This window comes from Somniosus microcephalus, chromosome 6, assembly GCF_052327205.1.
Source record: "Somniosus microcephalus isolate GS21.2 chromosome 6, FLI_Smic_1.0, whole genome shotgun sequence".
NCBI lineage: Eukaryota > Metazoa > Chordata > Chondrichthyes > Squaliformes > Somniosidae > Somniosus > Somniosus microcephalus.
Window position 1 is genome coordinate 210,928,573 of NC_140992.1, and position 26,327 is coordinate 210,954,899.

General features: G+C 43.9%; 1 protein-coding gene across 3 annotated transcripts in view; it reads left to right on the forward strand.

Moving 5' to 3' along the window:
• The window catches only part of bcar1 (BCAR1 scaffold protein, Cas family member), a 297,167-nt gene that overhangs the window by 267,433 nt on the left and 3,407 nt on the right, over window positions 1-26,327 (forward strand). For 2 of the 3 annotated variants that reach the window (XM_085991355.1, XM_085991354.1), the window contains exons 3-6: window positions 12,029-12,208; window positions 13,205-13,327; window positions 16,149-17,402; window positions 24,897-24,986. In XM_085991355.1, coding sequence (XP_085847481.1) covers window positions 12,029-12,208; window positions 13,205-13,327; window positions 16,149-17,402; window positions 24,897-24,986 — 1,647 coding nt within the window. The remainder of the gene's footprint in view (window positions 1-12,028; window positions 12,209-13,204; window positions 13,328-16,148; window positions 17,403-24,896; window positions 24,987-26,327) is intronic. The other variant, XM_085991356.1, reaches the window with a different exon arrangement.

Below are 26,327 nucleotides of genomic sequence, written 5' to 3' on the forward strand. Positions count from 1 at the left end.
CTGAGCTGTATTTGTGCTAATGAGGGCGAAACTGGGCTCAAAGTGTTCTGATTGGAAAAACCTTTTTTTACTTATTACAATGTAATTTTTAACCCTTGTGTGGTGCACGGCAGAACCAATTACGTATTTAACTAGTTGCACCTATTTTAGACATCCAGGGTGTTGTGCACCAGCAACTATCATCCTGGGCTCAAAGCTATGCTTTTTATAGTGTTGATCTCTCCTAGCAATGAGAAAAGTACACAGTCCAACAGAGAGTGATCTCAACTAGCTAGATGGATACAAATCAGATCTCATACTCTTGCAGTGAACTGCTGGTGGGGTCAGTCACATTCATTTCCAGTGCCTATTTTGTATTGGAGAGAACCTGCACGTTCCAGAGAGCACTGGGATGTAAGATCTTTGACCAAGTTTTTGGTCGCCTGTCCTAATATCTCCTTATGTGGCTCAGTGTCAAATTTTGTTTGATAACACTCCTGTGAAGTGCCCTGGGAGGTTTTACTATGTTAAAGACGCTATATAAATGGAGGTTGTGGTTGTAAACTGTTAAAGTAGGTTTACTGTCAGTGATTCTGGAATAGTTGATATTTTGTGCTTTGAGAAGAAAAGTAAGGGTGACATTTCAATTGAATTTGTTCATTGTACCAAGAGTGGTTGTAGCAGTGTGACTTATAGTGCCGTCTGCTCATTTATTCCACAAGAGAACAATGACACGAGGTCTGCTTTGGGATTGGAGCACCACAGGGATGTTTAAGGTTGACAAAATACCCAGATGGCAGTGAGCTGTCAGTTAGGCTGTCAAGTGTCAGTATTTACAATCTTGTTTGTCATTGCAGTGCCATTTGTTGTGCTGCTTAGAGGTCCTGCCAATGATTGTTTCAGTCTACAAACTTTGCCTGAATAATGGCTGTCAGTAGTACAAGGCTGAGGCAATCCCTCTATCTCGGTCCATTTTGAAAATCTTAACACGTAGGCTACACACAGGTTGAATACTCAACTTGGCATTCTCCATTTATCAAAACCTGGAGACTTCAGATGTTAAATTTCTTCACAATTCTCCTTCAAATTATGTCAATGTATAGTGATGACGAATCAGGTTTAATTCATCAGTTTTCTAATCATAGACTCTTACAGCACGGAAGGAGGCCTTTTGGCCCATCGTGCCTGTGCTAGCTCTTTGAAAGAGCTATCCAATCAGTCTCACTCCCCTGCTCTTTCCCCATATCCCTGATTTTTTTTTTCTCCCCCGCCCCGCCCCTTTTTCAAGTATTTATCCAATTCCCTTTTGAAAGTTAACATTGAATCTGCTTCCTTCACCCTTTCAGGCAGTGCATTCCAGATCATAACCAGTCCCTGCACAAAAATAATTCCACGTCTCCCCTCTGGTGCTTTTGTCAATTATCTTAAATCTGTGTCCTCTGGTTACCGACCTACCAGCCAGTGGAAATAGTTTCTCTCTATTTACTCATTCTAAACCTCTCATAATTTTGAACACGCCTGTTAACTCTCCCCTTAACCTTCACTGCTCCAAGGAGAACAATCCCAGCTTCTCTAGTCTCTCCACATAACTGAAGTCCCTCATCCCTGGTATCATTCTGGTCAATCTCCTCTGCACCCTCTCCAAGGCGTTGACATCCTTCCTAAAGTGTGATGCCCAGAATTGGACACAATACTCTAGCTGAGGCCTAACCAGTTATTTATAAAGGCTTAGCATAACTTCTTTGCTTTTGTACTCTATGCCTCTATTTATAAAGCCAAGGATTCCATATGCTTCTTTAACAGTTTTATCAACTTGTCCTGCCACCTTCAAAGATGTGTGTATGTCAAATCCCAGATCTCTGTTTGTGCACCCCCTTTAAAATTGTAACATTTAGTTTATATTGATTCTCATTCTTCTTTCGAAAATGAATCACTTCACACTTCTCTGCATTAAATTTAATCTGCCATGTGTCTGTCCATTTTACCAGTCTATGTTCTCCTGAAGTCTGTTGCTATCCTCCTCACTGCTACATTTCCAAATTTTGTGTCATCTGCAAACTTTGAAATTGCCCTGTATACCCAAGTCCAGGTCATGAATATAGATCAAAAAGAGCAGGGGTCCTAATACCAACCCATTGGGGACACCACTATATAATTCCCTCCAGTCTGAAAATCAACTGTTCACCACCACTCTCTGCCTTCTGCCTGTTAGCCAATTTTGTATCCACGCTGCCACTGTTCCTTTAATTCCATGGGCTTCTATTTTGCTAACAAATCTATTATATGCCACTTTATCAAAATGCCTTTTAAAAGTCCATATACACTTCATCAACCCTCTCAGTTATGTCATCGAAGAACTCAATCAAGTTTGCCAGACACAACTTGTCTTTAACAAATCCGTGTTGGCTGACATTAATTAACCCATGTTTTTCCAAGTGAAATTTTTTTTTTTCCCAGATTATGATCTCTAGATGTTTCCCCACCACAGATGTTGGACTGACTGGCCTGTATTTACCGGGTATATCCCTCTCCCCTTTTTTGAACAGGGGTGTAACATTGGCAAACCTTCATTTCTCTGGTACCACTCCCATATCCAAGGAGGATTGGAAGATTGTGGCCAGGGCCTCCGCTATTTCCACCTTTACTTCCCTCAGCAACCTAGGATGCATCACATCTGGACCAGGTGACTTTTCTACTAATGATTCTGGGTTTTCATATCTTAGAATATTTGTTCTTCCCTGACATGACGTGATGCATCCCAATGTTGACATTGTCAAGTCATTTGGGTTTTGATAATTTGCTAATTCGGGATTGGAGAAACTCCAGGTTGAGATCTCTGAATCCTGGATTTTGCATTTGGTCAATGGCATTAATCCAATTTCTTAAACGTTGTTGCATCAATCATAGATCATGATGCATAGTGCAGCATTTTGTACTGAGTGCTGGTGAAAATCAATGCTTTAGAAAATTAATAATACAACTAAGAGGAAAAGAGCAGGGTTGTTGAGGTCTCGTGTGACAGCTGTGGTATATTCTGATTTCAGTGCAGGTCCAGTGTCAAACATAATGGCCTAGAAATTCAGTGGGCTGCGCCACCCGTTAGCGCCCAAAGAGGGCACTTAGTGGGTTTTGCGCCACTGGCCACGCCTCCTGCTAAATTTAGCGCTGCGCCGCCACCGATGACATCATCGGTGTGCGCAGCACCCCGCTACCACCCCGATCGCCAAATTTGGTAGCGCCCCCTGCTTTAACGCCGGTCACAATTTGCAACCGGTTCAGGGGGGCCTACCTGCGGCGGTAGAGGCGCTGAGGTGCAGGGCGGCCATTTTTTTTGCTGGCCGCCTGCCAGCACCTCTTAGCGCCGCCGTCCCTGGCCTCCTGAGCACCCCCCCCCCCCCCACCGCGTTGTGCCGGCTGTGTCCCAAGAGCCCGGCACTTCTCCTCGGTGCCGGGCTCTTTTGCCGGCACTTGCGATCGCCGATTGCGCTGCAGCAGGCCCCTCCCCTTTAAGTAGGGGAGGAAGGCCTGCAGTACCGCAGCGCGCCGTGCCGCAGCATGTGGCATTGCGGCACGTTGCGCTGCGATTTTCAGTTGCAGCGCCCCAAGAGGGATGCGGGGCGCCTTGAGTAGCGCTGCGCTTCCGTTTGGGGTGCTGAAACTGAATTTCCTGCGGGCGCTCGCGACTCCTTCCAGGACGGTACTTCCGGCGCCCTGGTGAGACTGGCGCCCATATTTTGTAAATTTTAATATATCATTCCATACAACAAGTTGTGCTACACCGGGTGCATTTGTGGATTGAATTTTAGATGAAATAAAATCAAGATGGTAGAGCTATACAGAACTAGAGAGCCCGCAGCTGTCCGATTCATAGTTTTGGGGATACTTGCTGAAGTGACATTGGGTTTGAATCGGGGAGAGTTCCTTGTTCTAAACCATTTTTAGATTCTATTATTAAATAGAAATTCTATTATTGAATAGAAATGCACAAAAGACTTTATGAAGGAATATATTTAATGTAGACAAAATGGATCAGATTTGCGTGGTGTTCATTTTTCAGGTAAATTAAAACAATCCTCTATTAAATCACAATGTTGTGCGACTGGTCCTGAAGTTACTGTTTAATAGTGAGTTTTACGGATTTAAGCACACCAATAAAAATGCCCGCCAGGCACAATTTTTCCTGCTATCGATCTTCGGCCCAGAATATTAGTAAGCGAAAGCAACTGTAGCAATGTTAGAACGTGTGACTCCACACTTCTCAAGTAACTCAATTGCTACTAAACTGGTTTACTCACCTGCTTACTCATGTCTACTTTTTCCTTAAAATTAACAACCAGAGGAAAGTATAGCCCTCTGTACTTACTGGCAAAAGGCAACAGTGGTGTCTGGAGTTTTGAACTGGTCTGAACAAGGCTCTTCTAGGTAAATCTAAACAGATTAAATTGGAATTAGCCCCATTTGGATTTGTTAGCAGCTTCCCAGCTCATTGCTATGGTCCAACATACACAGTAGAATTGTATTTCAAACCGAAGTTTTCATAAGCTTTTAATATGCATTTTTTTTACAACAGAATTTTGTTCTGGTGTTGATAATGAGCTGTTCTTTATGCTTATTTTACTGTAAAGTGGATTAACTAAAGAGCTCAGTGTGGGAACCGCAGCACTGTACTCGGGCATCCACGATGCTTGCAGACAGTTTGCATTATTTCCAGCCCATCAGCTGAAAACTAGGCCCTTCATCTGGTTAGAGGGAATGATCCAGCGCACCTACTTATAAAAGGAAGAGATTTATTATGTGACCGAACAGCCCACATCGAGCAGTGCTGCCAATATGTCAAGAGTTCAGTCATTTCGGCTTCAATCATTAGTTACATCAACAAGGACAAAAGGAACACAGTGGTTTTGTAGCGCAGAGTGAAGATTAAAAGTACTGATCGGGTCACACTGTCCCCGTATTTAACAAAACCCTATTGATTTCTAATAGCTGCTGAAGACAATAGACTCATTATGGCAAACTGTCAGAGTTTACAGACGAGGCAAATCTGAATCATTAACCCAATGGTGATTTCTGTTCAAAAAGTTAAGTTCCCTTATCGTAGAACAGTAGGATTTTTGGGTAAAAATGAATGTGTTAGCTGAATTAATGTTGTGACTGCACAGGAAATTGAAATAAGAGGAGGTATAGGGAATGCGCTCCCACGTGTCTGTCCATTAAAGAAAGAACTTGCATTTATATAGCACCTTTCATGACCTTGATGTTCCAAAGTGCTTTACAGCCGATGAAGTGTAGTCACTGTTGTAATGTAGGGATCCAATTTGCGCACAACAAGGTCCCACAAACCGCAATGTGATAATGACCAGACAATCTGTTTTAGTGATGGTTGAGGGATAAATATTGGCCAGGACACCTGGAAAACTCCCCTGCTCCTCTTTTTCACAGTAGTGCCATGGGATCTTTTACATCCACCTGAGAGGCCAGACAGGACCTCTTTTTTTTTTTCCTGAGGTGTCTCTAGGAAACCAGCACACTTTTGGGCATTCATCGTCATGGAGTCAAAATCCTGGCACTCCCTACCTAACAGCACTGTGGGAAGCACCTTCGCCACGTGGACTGCAGTGGTTCAAGAAGGCGGCTCACCACCACCTTCTCGAGGGCTGGGCAATAAATGCTGGCCTTGCCAGCGACACCCATATCCCCAGAATGAATTTTTTAAACAGTAGAAGGGTCACGGAAAAAGCAGGCTGGCTTTTTCTTCTCCTCACACAACGCAATATATTCAGTAATGTTTTCACCCACAGGGTTTGACCTCAGATTTATATTAATTAGCTCCCTAATTTAGAGTCTTGGTGCATGACTGATGGCGCATCAATCCCCAGCCTTCACCGCCAATATTAACATTCTGTCACATGGTATCCACGGCAACCTATCGTTCCTCACGGTGGTCACAATAAGATCAATCTTTCCGATGCCAGATTTCCATTCCTGACATGTTCATCCTTCAGCTAGTCATGAATCAAATGGAACAAAAACTTGAAAAATTCCTCAACATCCAAAACATCTTGCAAAGTTCCCTGTTCTGGCCTCTCTCGCAAACTGCATCAGTGATGCCAGGAAGCATTAAAATTGTCTCAGTATGTTACTATTTTTCTTACGAGAATTTTAGCCATTCCTTGGATCTATTTATAGTTCGGAGGAAACACATGTCGTCTGTTGGATTTTCTGGGAACCTATTGCTGAGCACGATTTAGGCCTCTGCACATCCAGTGATTTGTCAAGCAATTCGACCACTCTGGCATCTTGTTGGGTTAAAAAAGTAGATTCAGTTTTGTCAGTTCATGTCATGCTGAGGCTATTACTTTCTTTTTAAATGGTACCAATCAGTTTTCAAAATGGGTTTAAAGCTAGTCTGGCAGATGCAAAAGTTTCAATTTTAGTGTTTTTGTTTCTCCTTTGTATTCCCCATCTCCTGTCCTGAAGGCCCTAACTCCTATTTGGGACCTGGTTCCACAGGTACTGGCTGCCCTTCGCTACCTAACCCAAGTGGCCATTCTTCATGCGAGAGCCTAGAGTCTTGATGAGTGTGATTTGATCACCTGAGGCTTCACAACCAACCCTAATCCTATCCCTTATCCTCCTCAGTGTTCATACACAAGTACTTTCTAAAGAGGTCACTGAACAGAGATCAGGTGTGAGAATCCTGGCAGATTTGCCCCCTCTTCCCTAGTCCACTGCATTAAGACCACTTTTACCATCGCTGTCACTGACGCCCGAGATCACTTAATTCAGCACGGGCCAAGCTTGAACTTGGGGGCCCTTGTGATCTCGGTGGCTCAGCGGTGGATTTACTCATGGATCCATCAGGGAAGCAAGCAACAATTTCTAGCTTCCTCGAAATCCTGGATTGCATCTAAGCTCCTTTCTTGCAGGGAAAGTCAACCAGGTGTACCTTCCAGAAATGCGAGTATAATTCTGGGCACCCAGATATCGGGCCAGATTTTCCTGTTCCTGCACCCAGGGCTATTGGATCACCTGAGCACAATGAATACAGGAAGATCAGGGGCACATGATCCAAACAGAGCTCACCCAATTTACTGACCATACTTTAAACGGACAGAAAATCAGGTGGGCTCATCTCTGTCCCACTTTGATACACCCGGGTGATCCAGGAAAATCTGCCCATCATTGCTTCTAATCTCGATGTACAAATCTGAGATTGAATACATTTGTTTCCTTTCGTTCCCTCGCGTGCCATTTCTGTTACATATTTGCTTGAATGTTGCTGTTCTACATTACCCACCTCCCCCTCCCGCCCGGCCTCGTGCACACTTTAGCTCTTACACCCACGCACTTTTCCACACAAAGTATACATTCTCGCTGCTCGCGTTGTTTCTGCAGCCTTTACTGTGCTCACCACACACAACGGAGTTTTCTGGCAGCACTGGGCCAACAGCTGTGTCTCCGCAGTTGGTTCTCGTTTTCTCGAGTACCAGCAGTTTCATCCGATCTCCGGAGGTGTCTGCGGAGGCAAAACCCACGTCTTATTTTTGGAACAGTGAGTGACTGAACATAATTAATCTGGGAGATGAGGGACTGAATAAAATTAATTGGCGAGCTACGGGAGTCTACTTCTGAATGTCTTGCCTTTCTGTGGCAACGGGCTTCTATTAAAATGAGGTCTAATATTTCAGACAGAACTCTGTATTCAGCACTGGTTCGGGTGTTTTCAGTCCTCAAATGAGGTCTGCTCAACCGGTTTTGACGTCTGGTCTGGTCTGGGGTATCTGTTGTCACCCTCTGTCGGCCTTGGTGTTGCTGCAACACAGTAGTTGCAGGCTGGCGTTCATTAATGAGCTGTTTTATGCTGTTCTGGAATACTTCTAATTTATTCAGATTGCAGCTCCCTTAAGGAATCAGGATCTCGATGAATGTACTATGGACGCATTTACTGGTAGCTGCTATTTATTGTAAGACTTGCATTTATATAGCACTTTTCACGACCTCGGGACGTCCCAAAGCGCCTTACAGCCAATGAAATTCTTTTGAAGTGTAGTCACTGGTGTAATGTGGGAAATGCAGTAGCCAAATTGTGCACAGCAAGGTCCCACAAACAGCAGTGTGTTAATGACCAGATAATCTGCTTTAGTGATGTAGGTTGAGGGGTAAATATTGGCCAGGATACCAGGGAAAAGGCCACTGATTTTCTTCAAATAGTGCCGCGGGAAATTTTCCGTCCACCCAATAGGGCAGACAGGCCTCGGTTTAACCTCTCATCTGAAAGACAGCACCTCTGACAGTGCAGCATTCCCTCAGTACTGCACTGGAGTGTCAGCCTAGATTTTGTGCTCAAAGTCTCTGGAGTGGGACTTGAACGCATGACTTTCTGATTCATAGGTGAGAGTGCTATCAACTGAGCCACGGTTCAGCAAATCATTGAGTTATGAGATTGATTTTACCTGACTACTGAGGGATTGAGTGTACCCTTGATGTATTAATGTATTGGCTGCTATATATGTACAGTATATGTGTTGTCCCCCTCCTTCCACACCTATTATTATAGAAGATTCTTCCTTACTCTTCTCTTCCTGATTACTATAAATAACACAATGAAATTGGGGTCAAAGGTTTTCTGACTAAATCAATACTGACCGTGTTTGGGAGGTAAAAGGTTGGTGCCGTCCATTTGCCTGTTGCTGTAACTGACAGCTACATGCTTTAGTGAAGAACCTTTGCCTGTTTGATGCTCTGCTACACTAATTCGCACCTGCTTAAATCTGAAACCTGCACTCTGAATCTGTAGGTGGGTTTCTCTTGGAAGCAAAACTGATTGACTTGAACACTGCTTTCGCTGATTCTCTTCTGCTGACGGCATTTAACTCCTGCTGGGCTACATTTCCACTCATGTTGGGCACCCAAACGGCCTTCCTTTTATGTGTAAGCCTAGACTGTGTTTGGCAGCAGGCTATTGGACTATGGGAACCATCACAGCTGAACCTGGTCCGGCTGCAGCCAACATTCGCACACTTACTGAGGTCAATTGGAGTGCCCCAACAGTTGAGATCAGATTATGTAGCGTAGACCAGAGATCACACCTGTGACCTTCTGCTGTGTAACATGGTGCTGGTGCAGTCACCTCCATTAGGCTCTCGCTCTGTTTATGCAGCATTTCCAAACTTGCTGTTCTAAGGTCCAGCAGTACTTCATTTAAAGCAATTCTAACTGGAACCTTTAAAGCAAACTGTATTTCCAGGACATCATTGCTTAGCACTGATTATCAAATTGCCCTCTGTATTTGTTTTGAGCAAATCTGCTATGGTCCCCTTTTGTATATTTCTCTTGTTGAATAGGGTTGTTAGGTTAGGATATTTAGTGAGGTGAAAGGACTATGCAGGAATTTTGGGTGTTTCTAGCCCTAATATTTCAAAGTTATTCTCTGTTTTCATTTATTTTAGAAAGAAATATTAAGTTCCCTCAGTGGGATTAGTGTGGTTGCTCCATATGAAGCGTTGGCACCAATACGAGCTCGATGGGCCAAATGGCCTTCCCTTGTGCTGTAAACTCTACCATTCAACAGCTCAGTGGGTAGAAGCACTGCCCGGTGCAGTACAGAACCATACAGCCCAGGAAGGCCCCATCTTCGATCCCTGTTTGTACTGTCTGCTGATCAGAGATAGGGCAGCAAAGTGGGTGCTGCAGCTGGCATTGCCATCACTGAGCTAGAGAGAGCTCATGTCACTGGGGGTGCCCATGCTGATTACTATCCAGTACTGGAAGCATGGATGTAGGGACATTGGGTGAGGACAGGATTTAACTCTCCTCAATCCTGTGAGCAGGCTCCCACTTTTAAATAGCCCACTGACCCTCACTGTCTCGGCTCATTGGAGTTAATGTAATTCATTCTTTGGATGTAGGTGTCACTGGGAAGGCCAGCATTTATTGTCCATCCCTAGTTGTCCAGTGGCTTGCTAAGCCACTTCAGAGGGCACTTCAGCATTGGCCACAGTGGCGTGGAACTGGAGTCGCGTATAGGTCAGACCGGGTAAGGACGATAGGTTTCCTAAAGGATGTGAGTGAACTAGTTGGGTTTTTAACGACAATCCGGCTACTTCATGGTCACTTTTACTGATGCCAGCTTTTTATTTCCAATATTTTTTTAAACTGCTATTTGAACTCTCCTTCTCTGGATTAATAGTTCAGTCTTCTGGATTACTAGTCCAGTAACATAACCACTACATTACTGTACCTAGTGAGAAGCAGAGAGCTGCTGGTACCTGTTAAACTGAACTCCCATAAAAGCTGCCGCATTTTTTTTTAGAGGAGAAGGAAGGGTAAAAGAACAATGGAGGGAAAACCACAGGAGAAAATAATACTTAAAAAAAAACCCTCTGAATTGAATTCAGCACTGCTGCAGACAGCCTGGGTTTACTATGACTGCACTGTATTGAGTGCCAATACAACTTGCTTTCATTTCAGTTCTTGGTTCTGTTTCAGAGAGTGGTATTTTTGTACTACTTGAGTCAAACCAAGGTGTGCAGGCAGTGGTGCCACGGTTACTGTTCAAGGTCAGTCAGATAATTCAAGTAAAAATAGCACAAAAAGCTCAGAGCTTGTTTGACATATATTTCGAGTGCACAAATCCACTTATAACTACATAACATGCATGATCATGTTGGAGCTCATGAGTGAAATTCCAGCCTTGATCTGAAGTACTGTGGCGGAGCAGTGTAACATGACTGTGACTGAACACTGATGGGCAAATGCTCAACTGTTTCCATTCACAATCTGTCTTGGTGATTTGGAAAACTACACTTTGTTGCAAAGTGTTTAGAGGAGGTCCATAAATCCATTTCATAAAGGAAAGGACTTGCATTTCTATAGCACTCTTCACAACCTCAGGACGTCCCAAAGTGCTTTACAGCCAGTGAAGTACTTGGTGTAGTCACTGTTGTAATGTAGGAAAACGTGGCAGTTAATTTGTGCACAGCAATGTCCTGCAAACAGCAATGTGATAATGACCAGATAATCTGTTCTTAATGTTGGTTGAGGGATAAATATTGGCCCGGACACCAGGGAGAACTCCGCGGCTCTTAATTGAAATAGTGTCATGGGATCTTTTACGTCAACCTGAGAGAGCAGACAGGGCTTCGGATTAACGTCTCATCTGATAAACGGCACCTCCGACAGTGCAGCACTCCCTCAGCACTGCACTGGAGTATCTGCCTGGATTATGTGCTCAAGTTTCTAAATGATGGTTACAGATTCTGGGTCTTTACTGTACAAACAGATATCTAGGAATAATAATTAGAACTGCAAAGAAAAATGTAGTTTCCTAAAGGTCCCCACAAGCTCTTCATTGCTGTATGTGCTCAGTGGCCTTGCTGACCGTGTTATGAGAGTTTATACAGTGTCTGCTGTAAGCCGCTAGTTGGCACTTCTGCCTACATTGAGCCTACAGGAAACCTGTTCTCAAACAGAATCTCTCGTGTGATGGTGTTGTTCGGTAAAATCATGTTATTTTGTTTTGGGACAGGAGCAACGCAGAAGTGGTTTAGTTTGCTTATACTGCGGCTTTGGAAATGTGCTTTATTAACACAGTAGATTTGTAACACTTCCCCATCCAAAGTTTGTTTGGATATGTTCTGTTTATTTTAGAACTGAACTTAAATCGCTTATGGATTTGAAGCATACATTCAGAAGTGACGGCTTGGGAAACAAATCCCCCCGTGTCACAATCATCACTGTTTACACTTGTGACAGTCTTAACTTGTGTAGTCAGTTCCATTTCATGGTCTGATTTACATGAAACACTGGCCCCTGGCATGTATCCTCAGTACATAATGTGACTGTTTCCAATAACCATTCAGGCAAAACCTTCCTTTTGAAGAATGTACGTAGATAGAGATCAGATGGCTAGCAGCCACACAAGAGTGCGTCACAGAGAATTTGGACTATAATTTGTCTCTTAATTAACCAAAGTCCGCTACACTATAAGGTTGCTGAATCTTATTGAAGCTATGAACTGATCTATAACTACACTCTTCCCTCTTTTCAGGTAGTCCTTCCAACTAGAGTTGGACGAGTCTATGTTTATGACACACCTCCACAGATGGAGCAAGATGAATACGACATCCTTCCATCGAGGAATCCTCCTCCGGCCACTTTGCAGGAGATTTACGATGTGCCTCCAATTAGAGGAGGAGTGGAATCTTCTGGCAATCAGTATGGGCAAGAGGTGGGTAAATGGGTAATGGTTTGGCATTTAATAAAAAACACACAGGTTTATCATGACTGTATTGAAAAACAGAAAACATTTTAGATGAAAAGTGTTCTTGTGCATTTTAAATGATGCTTTGAAAGCCTAATTATATTTTGTTCCCTTCAAAGACATAATGTTCATTCGAAAGAAAGACTTGCATTTATATAGCGCCTTTCACAACCTCAGGACATCCCAAAGTGATTTACAGCCGATGGAGTACTTTTGAAGTGTAGTCACCGTTGACTGCCGCATTTCCTCCATGACAATTTGCACACAGCAAGCTCCCACAAACCGCAATGATATAAATGACCAGACCATCCTTAATTTGCCAGCATTGTCCTCCTAAATAATTAGTAAACATTTGCATTCACTGCGCGATGACAAGGAAACAGGAATGGACCATTCGGCCCATGAACCCAGCTCCAGCATAAGTACTGTTGTAATCTTACGTCATCGTGATAACAAAGATGCATGGCTGTTCTTTCCCAAAGGGAAAAAAATGGCTTGCAAAGCATTTATTTTTGTGTTGACAGTGCCCCTTTAATAGAGAAGCATTTTCTCGTGATAGTGATTGTTTGTTTATAATCGGCCTTGAAGTGCAGTGCAAAGTGCAACAGTGTCACAGAATCCAACATGCGAGGAGAGTACAGGGAAATGTATTGGGTACTGTGAAGGTCAGTGGAATTTTGGTATGCAGAGGGGGTAATGAATAACTGCAATTCTTCAACGATTTGCATCAGCTTCAATGGGAGATTGGGCACGAGGCCATAGCTTTATGTCTGGGGAATGTCATAATGGCTGCTTCTGAACATATTTATTGGTTCTACTATGATAAGTGAAAGGAAATAGTTGCTGATTCTTTCTGGATAAAAATCATGGAGAAACATTTTTAAACACAAACATCAGTTGTACAGGATTAATAGTGGTTAAAGCCAGGAAATCAATATTTTAATCCCGGCTCCTTTCTATCAGGTATATGATACTCCTCCCATGGCAATGAAGGGTCCTAACAACAGAGCTAAATCACAGGAAATTTATGATGTACCCCCCAGTGTAGAAATGAATCTACAACACCAGGTCCAGGCACAACAAATAGTGAGTATCCAGTTCTTTTCAGAAGAATCTGTTCAAGATGGCTGGTGATTGCAGTGGTGGAGCATTGTAAGACCATGGTTTGAATTAGTGTATCTGCCTGCCTCAAGCTGTCTTGGGGAGGAAGAGAAAACCTGGGCAGAGTGTGGGGTGTCCTTGCAGGTAGGTTGCCCCTTCCAGGTACCCTCAGGTGGATTGCTCAAGGAACAACGTTGATGAAATCTATGAAGACATCTGTGGGCTCTACAATCCCACACTTCCCACTTACACAGAACTTTGGGGAGGGGAAGCACGCAACACGGACCAGTTGGGCCGAACTACCTGTTTCCTTGTCTCAATTTCTATTGGGAGGGCGGAAGCATAGGCAAGAGCCATCCTGGGAAGGGAGTAGACTATAAAGCATTTTACAGCTATTTTTGCTCATGAGTTGGCACATTATGCTTCCACTTAGGTCACTTCTGGTTTTTGGAGCACTTATCTTTTCCAGATTACTGACCCTTCCTCAATGTAATTCATTCCAGTTAAATGAACTCTCATTTATCCAAACAATTTGCTGTCTCCAGAGTGCTCTGGACTCCGTTATGTGCTGTAATTTTTTTATTGTATGATACTGTTACACACTGAGTCTGTACTAGATGTTCCCTTAGTTTCAGCATCGTTGATCTCTTCTGTAAGTGGACCCCATATCCTTTGTGATCAGTTTATCTTTACTGCTCAATGTCTAGTCATATGATAGTGTGACCCAGGGAGATGTAACCATGAACCCCTTGTTCTGTGAGCAGGATATCCTGATCTCACATGTACCACCATGTGCCCTTCTCCAATCTTCCAAAAGGTGAACTGAGCAACCCTTTCGTGAAACAAGAGAAAATATAAATTGTAAAGCTGCTTTATTTTACAATTAGCGAATGAACATTTGTAGTAAACGTCACCTCACCTGTGACCCAGCTCTCCGCTTTAACAGCATTTCAGATGACCACTGAAATGGATGAGGGCAAATCACTTTCTCATTTCCTTGCCCATGAGGAAGTGCCAAGCCTACGCTTGAAGCATTGTCAGGGTTTTTGCATCATAGAGAATAACAAAGGACACCACTGGCTCTATTAGCAGGATAAATATACTCTGGTCAGAGAGAATTCTCTGAAACTGATGGTTGGTCCTGAACTTAAATCAGAGCACGTTCTCACTCTAGGTCTGGCTTACTAGTTCTCCCAGACTATGTGCTTCTTTGTCTTTTTTGTTTCCTGGCTGGACAGGAAGCCAAGGGCTTGACCTCTGACCCTCTCCTGGCCTCCTGTGTCTGGGGTTTGGACAGCTGAGCTGCCAATTAACTGGCTGCCAGCCTCTTAGGTGAGGGTTCCTTGCAACTCGTTGTCTTCAAACAAATAGGTATGGGTGTTCACTGGAATATCTACATGGACATCCATTGTCCGAAGTTGAAGTGATATGTGGAAGATCCATTTCACCAGCTTGTTTGCCTAGAGCTAATCCACATGTCCCAGAAGCTGTGTGAGGTGGACTTAACCTGTTGGCAAGCTTAATGTAACTTAATGTCATTTTAATATGAATTACACCATGATCCTACCATGATCAAATGGTCAGAAATCCCAAAACCTGACATACCATTTTGTGCTGGATTCTTTTGTTGTTTGGTGACAATTTCCTCATGAAGGTGAAATGGATGGGGAGGAGAAAAAAATGATTGATTCCCTTGCTTTAGGTCTCCCTTGGCCACGTGTCAGGCCCCAGGGTTGAGATGAGTTGGGAATCCTGTGACCCAGCTCTCCGCTTTAACAGCGTTTCAGATGACCACTGAAATGGCTGAGGGCGAATCGCTTTCTCATTTCCTTGCCCATGAGGAAGTGCCAAGCCTACGCTTGAAGCATTGTCGGGGTTGGGAATGTGCCATTGTGGGCATGGACCTGTGGCCTATCGCTCATAGAGCAGCACCAGTGCCGGAGGATGAGGATTACATTTATAAACGCTTATTCAAATCCGTTCCTTTAACTGCTGCAGGAAGAATTTTATCTGATTGATTGTTTAATCTGAAGAATAAATTCTCCACAGGTGAAAGTTACATTTTTATATTACACGTTAACTTGTATTCAGAGAGACACATGTTCCCAAAATCCTGTAGTGGAGGAGGGGGCGCAGCCCCGACAGATCACCTACTGGTAGTTGTGGGGGGTGGGCAGGAATTTTTGGTGGAAGCCAGATCCACTGGAATCCCATCCTATGTAAATACCATTGGAAATCCAATTGGCTGGTGGGGAGAGGGGTCCAGTCAGCTTTGGGATGTGTCTGCGTGCGTTCTGGACAACCCTGGGAATTCACCCAGAACTCCACCCAATCTGGACACGTGGAGGATAGGTCTGCTGAGAGCAGACGTGGGTTGTATTATGGGCTGCCACAAGTTCCCCAAAAAGAGATCCTAGCAAAGAGAACCTTCAAATTATGAATCCTATTTCCCTTTGGCTAAAATTTCAAAACCATGTTTTGATACTCTTTGGCCTGATAAAGGCCTCTGGCTCACCCCATAGGTGAGGCTGGGCGAAGCTCCAACTTTCCAGTAGGCAGTTGAGGCTGGTGCCTCTGTTGCACCTCTACATGAATGGGCCATCTGCCCTGACTATTTGAATGGCCTCAGGGCATAGTGGTGGGCAGGAGTCCAACCTTACTGGCCTTCCGGTGCGGGAGGAGGGACCCCAGAATCTAGGGGCCCAAAGTACTTGTGTTGTTCACGTGTTGTTGAAACCAATTCTGAACTTTGGAAAATATAGCTCAGTACTTCCCTCAAAGATTGTATTTTCTTTTTTTAATACAGGTTTATGATTTTCCCCCATCCGTAAGTAAGGATGTTCCAGATGGACCAGTCTCTGAAGATACATATGATGTTCCACCATCATTCTCTCACAGAACAACAAAGGGTACAGATTCCATGAGGTATACCATTCCACCTCAAACCCCCACACCACACGACAACTATCCAATCGATGACGTATACGATGTACCTCCACCAGCTGGGAAACTTACAGATGCATCCTTCAACCAGGAAATTTATGACGTTCCTCCAAGCCAGAAGATACTTGGAGGATACCAGACGTCTATACAGGATGTGTATGATTTCCCACGGGATCTTGGTGTTCCTGCCTCCGGAGGGAAGGTCCTCTTGAGTGAGGAATCTGGTGGGGATTATATTTATGATGTGCCTCCTCAGGTGTGCAGAGATGCCACAACAGAAGAAATTACTAACAGCTTCAAAAGACTTTCAGCTTCCAGCACGGGCAGCACAAGGAGCAATATTTCGACATCTTCGCTCGACGTCATTCCCGTTAAAGAATCTTCTAATGTCTTGCCCAAGCCAAGCAGTAAGGAGCTCAACTTGGACCTGGATGTAGCAATGGAGATACTGGCAAAACATCAGCAAAATGTGGAGAGCTCCATTTCCTATCTCATGTCCTTCATCGTCACCAGCTGGAGGAATCGTGAGCACATGGAGGCCAATGTGCAGAACATCAAGACTGGGGTTGAAAGAGTAAAGAATTCTGTCAAAGACCTTCTGGAGTTTGCGCGTGGAGCTGTTGCAAACTCCACACAAGCGACTGACCGCACTTTGTACACGAAGCTGAGCAAGCAGGTACAAAAAATGGAAGATGTCTACCAGCTTCTACTCAAGCACAGTCAGGCTTTGGACAACTGTAACTGGGCACTAAATGTTTTAATCATGAGCAAGCAAAGCTCATCCGATGATCTTGACCGATTTGTGATGTACTCGCGGGGTATCCCAGATGATACAAAACAGCTTGCCTCTTTCCTTCATGGCAATGCTTCATTGCTCTTCAAACGGACAAAACAACAACAGGGAGATAACAAGTCTAGTGTGCCCCTCGAGAATGTCAGCCACTCAACAAATAACAACAACATATCAAACTATCAGGCAGGACTAACAGACAAGGCCAATATACAGGCAAGGCCTCTACCATCCCCGCCAAGATATACAGCTGAAGAATCACCAGACACCCAGTATGAAAACAATGGCAGTGGGTGGATGGAGGACTATGACTACGTCCACTTGCAGGTTTGTATTGATCCAAGGTTCAAATTTGATCATTTTGCATTGGTGCAGTCATACATACTATGAGTTACTTAAAAAAAAATTAAATGTATAGGCTAACACCTGCTGGAAAGTACGTGTGTGTGTGTGTGTGGTGTCAGGCGAGGTCAGGATTGACTTCAGCAGTAATGCTCCTGCTGGTAGCCACTACTGAGACTCGCACATGAATAGTGGCCAGTGTGGGCGAGGGTGCTGGAAGTGTATCTGTGGAACTCTACCCCAGCACAGAGTCACTGCCCTCAGGAGAGAGGAGAAAGAAAAGGATACTGCTGGTAAATGAAAAATGTACAAACAAAAATAAATCTGAGCAAAAAGATCACAAGAACCCACATCTGAAGAAACGTCTAAAAGGAAAAGGTCACTCTGAGCTTCTTCTTTGATCATACTCTAAGATTTAAGTAGCTTTGCTCCTGTATTTTCCTCTCATTTTCAGATCATTGTTTATTTACATAGCGCTGTGCTAGACCAGAAGCTATTGGCTTTCACAAGTCTGAAAGCCCTCCCTTAATTTTCGTTCCCCATGTACTTTGTGAAGTGGATATCCGTGCAGGTTGAGCTAACGCCAGTGATGTATTCTTCTGGTACCTCTAAAGCACTTTGAATGCTGCCAAACTGCTCGCCGATCCCAACTGGGAAGAGAGTTGCTCTTGGGACCTTCTGAATTGAGTGTGGCTGAATAGGTATATGTAACCACAGGAGTGAGGGAGTTAATACAACATGAATCGAGGACACACATGGTACACTTTAGAAAGAAAGCTGGATTTACAAATCTTTCGCACAGCTTTTTGTGTGGCACTAAGCTCTGGCTCTCGTAATATGTTTGAAGATCACTTTTTGGTTTGTAATTTGACCGATTTATTAAAATAATAATGCAGTATAAAAGATTTAGTACAGCTCTCTTAAATCAGGACATAGAGGAAGTAGTGTGGTATTTTTTTATTGACTAACTGGAGTTCTAATCTACAAGCTTTTAGGATCACAAGGGCCCCTTCATTAGGTGAGGTCATCTCAGCTGATGAAAGGACCTACTGTTCGTGAGCCCAAAAGCCTATGATTTCAACGCCTAGGTTGGTTTAGTAACAGGTACCAGAAGGGAAGACTCCGAGCACCTCTCTCGCCTTACTGAATGGGATACAAGGAAAAGGCTGTTGGCTGATGGGCACTTCTTCTCTCGCCTCCAGCACCCAATCTCTCCCTCTCTCCTCTCTCTCTCTCTCTTTCTCTTTCGCTCTCTCTCTCTCTCTCTCCCCATTGTAATCTTTCTGGTCTCTTTGCTTTTTATCAACACAGTAATGGTCATGGCTCCTTCTAACTTTGTTCTCTTCTCCTAAACTCCAGGTCACTTCCAGTTCCCTACATCCCACTATGTTGATATCTCGACTCATCTCATGGTCTCCTACTTTTACTCATTCTTTCCCAGGATCTCAGAAACTGATGAAATCATTGCACCCCTCAGTCTTCCTTTCCTTTCGCGTGACATCCTTCACAAATCCCCCTTCGATGTGAGTTTAATAACAGACAGCCCACTCCACTTCTTGTGGTGTTTTGCTCGACTCCCAGACTTTGTCAGCAGATATTTAACCTGGTTTCATCCTTTTTACAAATCTAAATTTCAAAAGTTGACTGTCGCCCCTTGTTTTGTGCAGCAGGGTGGGCTATTCTAATTGGTTAATCGCTTTGTCAAACAGCCGTGATTGATGAATCTCCTGTGCAGCTAATGGACCAAATACAATTGCAGGGAAAGGTTATTCATTTTCATTAATATACTTTGACATACATAGTCGGAGTGCAGGTAAAGTGGTAGAATAAAAAGGTTTACCCATCATTGTTAGTCAGTGAGGTGACTAATCAATTACCACAGCAGGTCCAGCCACACACATTGAAGAGGACTATTCTGGGCCATCTCTGAAATTGCTCATGATATTTTGCCAGGAATGACTTGGCTGCCATAGCCTAAATGTACAGAACAGCGTTCTGTTAAGGACTGCGGTAAAAGTAACGACAATTGGAAAATCTAGACTAGAAATTCTTGACCTGAATAAAGGAAACCAGCCAGCACCAAGAAGGAAAGGAGCTTGTGAGAGCTCAGGAGGGGTATTAAACCACAGGAATTCAGGCACTGCTGAAACTCGACAACAAGATTAATAGTGCCCCTCGTGCACAGAGAAAGCAGGAAAGGAAAACCAACCCCCCCCTCCCCCCCCACCCCGGCAAATGCTGAAAATCTGAAACAAAGTGCTGGAAACATTCGACAAATTAGTCAGCATCTGTGGAGAGACCAGACACGTTGACGTTTCAAGTGTGGGCCTTCCTCACAACTGATGTCACCCATCACCGGTTCTCATGAGAGGTCTGCACCTGAAACGTTAACTCGCCTGTTCTCTCACTGATGCTGACTGACCTCCTGAATGTTTCTAGCATTTTCTGAACACAGTGAGGGAATTGGGCGGAGCTAAATGCACGGTGGAAGATGAGGTTTTTTTTACCAAGCATTTGCAATAGGACGGGAGGGGGCCAAGGTGGGGGGGGAGCGGAAATGTAGGAAGGGAATTCCAGAGAGCAGAGGGGCTGCTGGTGAGGATGCACTAGTGGCCATCAATGGTGGTGTGGAGAGAGCAAGGGGCATAGTAGAGGGTATAAATTGCTGGAGGAGATCGCTGAGGTAAGTGGGGGTAAGGCCATGGAGTGATTTGAAATCGCAGGCAAAGATCTAAAATCAGTTCGGTATGACACAGAGCCAGTGAAGCTTGGCAAGGCTGGGGGAAAATGGGAGTTCAATGCCTTGTATGGGTGAGGAAATGGCCCATGGCATTGTGAAAGAGTTGTAATTGGTGAGAGCGGAAACAAGGAGACTATTGGAGACGTTGAGCCTTGAGGCAATAGAGGATCTCGCTTGTTTGCTCAAGACGAAAGTTAGCCAGGTTTTTGCATTACATAAAAATCAGGTTCTTCACTGTGAAATACCTCTTTACGATACATATTGCATTCTTTGGAACAAATATGAGGCAACTTAGAATTTAACAACACAATAAGAAACATTAATTTATTCCTCTTGTGTTTTTAATTTAAGTTATGACCATCAATTTGAATCCAACATTTTTAGTCATTTTTATTGTCTATGGTGGACATACTGTGAGAGCTAGGCACAAGTGAAGGTAAAAATAGACTACAATTCTGCTCCCCAAAAAATGACCTTTTTTGATTTCTGTGACTAATTTAAGGAAAGCAGCATAAATGTTCACATGTACCAGGCTCTCAGGGAAAAAAAGGAAAAACAGTTGGTGCTGTTCTGGAACCCTTTTTATCTCAGGCCCTGTATACTGGCTTTATGTTGTCGAAAAAGTAAGCTAGCTTTCTTTCTCTTAACAAATACTAAACTATGAACTAATTATTACTGCTTAGCGGTTAACCACTCCTTTCAGATCCAAGGGCAGATAATGCACGATGCACATTATCAAAAAATAACAAGCGTCTCTGTGCAAATCTGGCCCTGTGTTATAATCAAAATGTTCCCGTGCTGAGGCTTAGAGCCAGCATGGTCTTGCAGCGCCACCTTGTGGTGCCATTGCTGCTATACACATGAAAATGGCTGATTTTCCTCTCTTCTGCCTGGGTGCAAGTCGGACAGAAAGCGTCTGTAGTGCACTACGCTTGACCTGACCTGAATCCACCCATATCAGTAGCCTAGGCCCAACATACCCCGGGCACAGACCCACCTCCGGCAAAGCCTTGGGCCTGAAAATGGGCTGGAAATTTACGCACTTCAGCCCCCACGCCCCCCCCCCCCCCCCCCCGAGAGATTTTTCTGTTAGTTTTAAAACAAAAAAGTGACACTAAACTTTTTTTGGGGCTTCGTGGCTTTGGTGTCTGCTATACTCCGAACTTCCATTCTGAGTGGGTCAGGGCCTCATGCCCACTTTTTCTGGGCACCTTTCCTAATGGGCATAGATTGTTGAGAGCGGAAAATAAGGTGGGAAATGCCGTTACAATAGACCTGGCTCATTTGTTTTGGCAACGCGAAATGGGCAGAGATCCAGTATCACTTTATCCATCTCTTTTTCTTCTGATTTGCACCTGGGAACTGAGTGTTTGTCTGGGCCCTAAGTTCTGGAATTCCCTCCCCAAACCTTTTCGCCTTTCCACCTCTCCTCTGCTGTTTCAAACCTACCTCTTTGACCAAACATTTAGTCGCCTGTCCTAATGTCTACTTTGGCTAGGTGTCAATTTTTGTCTGATTACGCTCCTGTGAAGTGCTTTGGGCTATTTCACTATGTTAAAGGCACCATATAAATGCCAGTTGTTGTTACGTTATTCTTCTTCACCGAAGCAGTTCTGATATTACCCAGAGCACAGTTATTGGAATCTATAATTAAAGACACACTGACCGGGCACTTAAGAGAAATTTGAGTTGATTAGAGAGAATCAACATAGATCTGTAAAGGGTAGGTCACGTCTAGTGAACCTAATTGAATTTTTTGAGGAAGTAATTAAAGTAGTAGACAGGGGAATGTCTACGGATGTAGTTTATATGGACTTCCAGAAGGTATTTGATGAGGTTCCACATAAAAGACTGTTGGCTAAAATTAAAGCTCATGGAATTGGAGGCAAATTATTGATCTGGTTGGGGGGGTAGAAGAGAGAGAGTAGGGATCATGGATATGTACTTAAATTGGAAGGAAGTGACTAGTGGAGTCCCACAAGGATCTTTGCTGGGGCCTCACCTATTCACCGTATTAAGAATTAGATAACTCAATAGAGAGCCATACATCCAAGTTTGTCAATGACACACAGATTGGTGTTATAGTAAGTAGTGTAGACGGGAGCATAACTTTTAACTGTGGCAGATGGATTTTGCCACAGGTAAGCGTGAGGTCATCCATTTTGGACCAATAAAGGATAGATCCAAGTATTATTTAAATGGTGAAAAGCTAGGAACCAGTGGAGGTCCAAAGAGGATTACGGGGTTCATGTACACCTATCACTAAAATGTAGTAGTCAGGTACAAAAAAAAATCAAAAACGTTAATGGAATGTTAGCCTTTATAACTAGAAGGCTAGAATATAAAGGGGAGGAAGTTTTGCTACAACTATACAAAGCTCTGGTTAGACCAGATCTGGAGCATTGTGTACAGTTCTGGGCACCGCACCTTAGAAAGGATATATTGATCTTGGAAGGAGAGCAGCGCAGATTCACCAGAATGTTATTTGGGTTCCAGGGGTTAGATTACGAGGAGAGATTATATAAACTAGGCTTGTATTCTCTGGAATATAGAAGGTTGAGGGGTGTTTTTGAGGTTTTTAGGATTTTGAAAGGAATTGATAGGGTAGATAGAAACTAAACTTTTTCCATGGTGGGGGAGTCTAGGACAAGGGGAGCTGACCTTAAAATCCGAGCCAGGCCATTCAGGAGAGAGGTTAGGAAGCACTTCACGCAAAGGGTGGTACAAGTGTGGAAAGCAGTAGATGCTAGGTCAATTAAAAATTTTAAATCGGAGATCGAGCGATCAATTTTTGCTAGACAAGGGTATAAAAGGATATGGAGCCAAGGTAGCTAGATGGCGTTAAGATACAGACCAACCATGATCTCATTGAATGGCGGAACAGGCTCGAGGGGCCAAATGGCCTACTGCTGTTGCTTTGTTCTCACGTTTGGACTTTTTGTTGCTCTTAAATGTTTTATGGAATTCTGCAATAATACCCTTTGAGTAATTAGAGAAAAAATATGGATTTCAAATTTTAAGATTTAGAAATTGTTATCCAGTACAGTAATTCCTTTTCTATGTAGAGCAGTCTTAATCTGCATAATTATCAATGTTTTTGTGATAACTAACATTGGTAGTTTACAGCGAGTATTGATTGCTAGTGTAAGGCAGATTGTGGATGAGTGTTTCATTCATTTAAAGGAGCCAAGATTTGGAGACAGAAAGCAGTGCTGCCTAAAAACACGTGATAGCACTTTGAAGAAGCTTCCCTTTTCTGTATAAAATGTTACAAAGGAAGAATCCAATGGCCAGGTGCACCATCCCGGGAAGCAGCAGGTGGGATGATCCTCACTCGCCTGCTGCCTGAGCCCATCTCCCTGACGGCGTGTGGTGCAGTTACAAATAGGATCAGTTCACTATTGTGGCCGAAATTGCACCAAGACAATTTTGGAGCAAAAGAAAGAAAGACTTGCATTTATATAGCGCCTTTCACGACCACCGGCTGTCTCAAAGCGCTTTACAACCAATGAAGTATTTTTGAAGTGGAGGCACCGTTGTAATGTGGGAAACGCAGGAGCCAATTTGCGCACAGTAAGCTCCCACAAACAGCAATGTGCTAATGACCAGATAATCTGTTTTAGTAATGTTGATTGAGGGGTAAGTATTGGCCAGGACACCGGGGATAACTCCCCTGCTCCTCTTCGAAATAGCGCCATGGGATCTTTTACGTCCAGCTGAGAGAGCAGACGGGGCCTCGGTTTAATGTCTCATCCGAAAGACTGTACCTCCGACAGTGCAGCACTCCCTCAGCACGGCACTGGAGTGTCGGCCTAGATTTTTGTGCTCAAATCCCTGGAGTGGGACTTGAACCCACAACCTTCTGACTCAGGAGGGGAGTGTGCTACCCACTGAGCCACGGCTGACACCACAAACCCACATCTTTTGAAGATATTCTAGAAAGAGTTTGTTTTAAAAAAAAAAAAAATTACAGTAGCAAATACGTATTGTAAAAAAGAATATTATCCTGGACAGCATCTGAGTAAATACACAAGCTGATTTAATTCAAGGAATGCTTTAAGCAATAATGTTCCTTTAAATTCATACTTGGATCTGTAATAAAATGATCTCTGCTGTTCATCCAAAGAGTTTGGTTGTATTAATCGAACACTTTCACTGTATAATGCAGTGCTAGTTTGTTGTATTCTCCTCGCCGCCTTTCCTGAAGACGCTGATGATGGGTAGGGTCCCACGTAGACTACTCCCATCCGGGAGTGCATCGCAGCCAGAACTGATCCTGGTCTCCTCAGACTCGTTGTCTCGCACTAATGGGGATCAGCAGTGGGAATGCTGGCGGATCTTTGTGCCCCTCTTCCCTAGCCCGGGGGCGCGGAGACCAGTTGTGACACCTTGATTTCTGCTCCGGCTGTGATCAGCTAACTGAGCTCTGGTGGGCAGTGGAAGCCGTGAATTGTTATCCTTGTACAACAGTTACCCACGGAACTATTAGGAGTGCACAGTGAATAATCTATCCTGTACTCCTTCATTCATTATCTGTGTGCAGAGCATTTGGACAGTTAATGTTTGGCACTATAAGTGGTGTGCAAAAAACATTTTGAAACAAAAAAAATCACTGAGTAGAGTATGTTGTCGGTGTCGGCTTTACGATGCTACTCTTGTTAGGGTTTGGTGTTGGCCAATTGGTTAATGAGAACAAGGCTTCTAATGGTGCGCGCTCTTATTTTTCTGTTAATTTTCAGGGGAAGGAGGAGTTTGAGAAAACACAGAAGGAATTGTTGGAGAAAGGGAACATCATTCGGCAAGGCAAAGCCCAGCTCGAGCAGCAGCAGGTGAGAGCAGGGTGCACAACGCAATGGGGAGCTTGATTTGAGCCTTCACTTAGGAATTACCCACTTTGAAGGTACTGCATCCCCTACAGATGCTGGGTACAACAATGCAGACAAGGCTGTCGATTGGGCCCTCTGCTCAGCTGCACCAGGAGAGGGCCTGGGCTCTCTCCGATCAGAGCAGGCCAAAGCAGGCAAATTTAATGCCCTCAATTCCTACCCGTTACACACTAGGGTAGGATTGCTGTATTGGACTGCATTTGTTCATCAATTGATTAGAGAGCTTATCTTTTAATCACCCACTCTTGGGCTGAGGTTATCTAGAAAACTCCCTTTTTAACCAGATTCTCTCCTAAAGGTTAAGAATCAGACCACGTGTGAAAGGATGTAGTTGATGAGGGAAAATGTCTTAGTAAACTTTTTTATCCTCATTAAAACCAGATGCTATAATGATGTGACCCTACAGGAATTTGGAATTATAAATGAGTTTTCATCTTTGTGGGTCAGTTGGTAAATGCATGAACTGAGCAATCTAAAAGAAAAGAAAGACTTGCATTTATATAGCGCCTTTCACGACCACCGGACGTCTCAAAGCGCTTTACAGCCAATGAATTATTTTTGAAGTGTAGTCACTGTTGTAAAGTGGGAAATGCAGCAGCCAAGTTGCGCACAGCAAGGTCCCACAAACAGCAATGTGATAATGACCAGATAATCTGTTCTTGTTATGTTGATTGAGGGATAAATATTGACCAGGACACCGGGGATAACTCCCCTGCTCTTCGTCGAAATAGTGCCATGGGATCTTTTACGTCCACCTGACCACAGAGCTGCCAGCATTGATCGCAGTAGGGATGCTGCAGTCTGTATTGTCCTCCTGAACAAAAGAGGGAAAAGTTGACCGTTTCCCAATTCTGATTGGTGTCGAGTGACTCCCGATGGAGTGTATGTGTATGTGTGTACACACGTGCTCGCGTGTGTGTGTGTATGTACATTGAGGGCGGTCAGGATTAGATTCAACTGTTTTGTCCCCTGCAGTTGAATATCCTGCTCAGACTCATTGTTTTAGAATCGTACATGAAGTCCACATCACGGAAGACCTCTCCTGGTCCCTCAACACCTCCTCTCTGGTGAAGAAGGCCCAGCAGCGCCTATATTTCTTGAGGAGGCTGAAGGGATGTAATCTGTCACCCCTGATCCTCTCTAACTTCTACCGCTGCACTATAGAGAGCATCCTGACAAACTGTATCACGGTATGGTATGGCAGCTGTAGCTCCCATGACCGGAAAGCCCTGCAGCGGGTAGTCAAAACTGCCCAACGCATTACCGGCACCCGGCTACCGACCA